Source organism: Aureococcus anophagefferens (genome assembly GCF_000186865.1).
Source record: "Aureococcus anophagefferens unplaced genomic scaffold AURANscaffold_327, whole genome shotgun sequence".
NCBI classification, from domain to species: Eukaryota; class Pelagophyceae; order Pelagomonadales; family Pelagomonadaceae; genus Aureococcus; species Aureococcus anophagefferens.
The window spans coordinates 6,872-8,341 of NW_008705855.1; the positions used below are offsets into that span (position 1 = coordinate 6,872).

Here is a 1,470-nt window from a genome sequence, read left to right on the forward strand (position 1 = left end):
CCGCCGCGAAGGCCACGGCGGCGGCCGACGCGACCGTCGCCGCGCCGTAGAGCGACCGGAGCGTCTTCCCCGGCAGCAGGCTGCCGAGCTTGATGCCGCAGGCGAAGCCGACGTTCACGAGCGCGAAGATCAGGCCCGACGTCGCCGCGAGCTGGCCCGGGTCGGCCTTGTACGCGTCGCCGAGCATCGCGCCGGACGCGAGGAAGTAGAGGCCGACGACGAGCGAGCCGACGAACTTTGTCACGAGGAGCGCGGGCACGGACGGGAACGCGCAGGCCAGGCCGTTCGCGCCGAGCACGGCGAGCAGCACGCCGAGCAGCACGGGCTTGCGGCCCTGGGAGTCGGCGAGCGCGCCGACGACGGGCGCGAGCAGGATCTCGCAGCCCGCGGACGCCGAGCCCACGACGCCCAGGAGCGCCGTCGCGCGCTCGCTGCCGAGCGCGTCGATGAGCGCCGGCGCCGGCGCCAGCGCGACGACGGCCACGGACAGCACGAACATGAAGCTCAAAGGCTTGAGCGCCCGCTCCGGCCGCACGGCGACGGCGACGCCGCCGCCGCCGCCGCGCGCCGCGACGACCGTCGCGGGCTTCCTGGGCGCGCGCAGCGACGACTTCGGCGCCACGAGACCGTGGGCCTGCAACGCCGCAATGGCGAGGAATTTGAGGAACATGCTCGTTGCAACACGGCCCGTGCTTGCGGTGAACAGGGCGTGTTGCAACACTGCCAGTGGCGGAGTTCAGCTCGCTCGTCAGACCAAGGGGTAATAAATAGTCTAGTCTAGATTTATATCCCCTTGGTCAGACAGCTCGTGCGCTCGATGTGAGCCGGTAACTTGAAGTTCAAGTAGGCTTCAAGTCGCTCTCTCGGGCCGCCCAGGGCTCCTGGGGAGGGGCGAGTCTTCGCTGCGGGAGGGTCGGAGAGAGTAAAAACACGAGGTGGTATTTCCGGGGGACCGCGCGAGGTCTCGAGAGCGCGCCGCGCGGCCGCGAAGTCCGCGCGGCGAGCGCGCGAGACGACGGTCTGCAGCAGGCCTGCCAGTGCCAACTGGTCCGAACGCACCCCGCGCGCCCGCGATGATGGGGAGAATGTATCAAATCTCCCACGTGTCCACGCGTGGAGGGGACGACGGGCAGGGGTACGGACGCGTCCTGCGCGACGGCCGACCGTCGCGAAGTCGTTTGCTTCGTGCAGATCGAGCAAAAACCCGTGCGCGCCCGCGTCTCTCCGCTGAACGTCTACGTTCGTCGGGGGGTCTCTACGCCGTCGGGGGGTCGCTGCCGAAACGACCCCGCAAGACACGAGCGGAGAACGACGAGAGCGACGTTTATTCTTCGTTCGGGCGTGACGACTCTTCGGCGTGACGAAGTTGTGGGGGGGCGTCAGGCGCTGGGGTGCGCGCGGGGCGGGGGGGGGCGCTGGGTTTCGCGTGGCGCGTCATCGGAGACGGGTCGCGACGAGAGACATCGCACA

At 69.6% G+C, this 1,470-nt stretch overlaps 1 protein-coding gene across 1 annotated transcript in view; it reads left to right on the forward strand.

Annotated features, from left to right (window-relative positions):
- Window positions 1-209, forward strand: part of AURANDRAFT_68726 (hypothetical protein) — a gene marked incomplete at both ends in the record, with an annotated part of 6,788 nt that extends 6,579 nt beyond the window's left edge. Inside the window, one exon of the mRNA XM_009044449.1 lies at window positions 102-209. Within this exon, the coding sequence (XP_009042697.1) occupies window positions 102-209 (108 nt within the window). The remainder of the gene's footprint in view (window positions 1-101) is intronic.
- Between the last annotated feature and the right edge of the window lie 1,261 nt (window positions 210-1,470).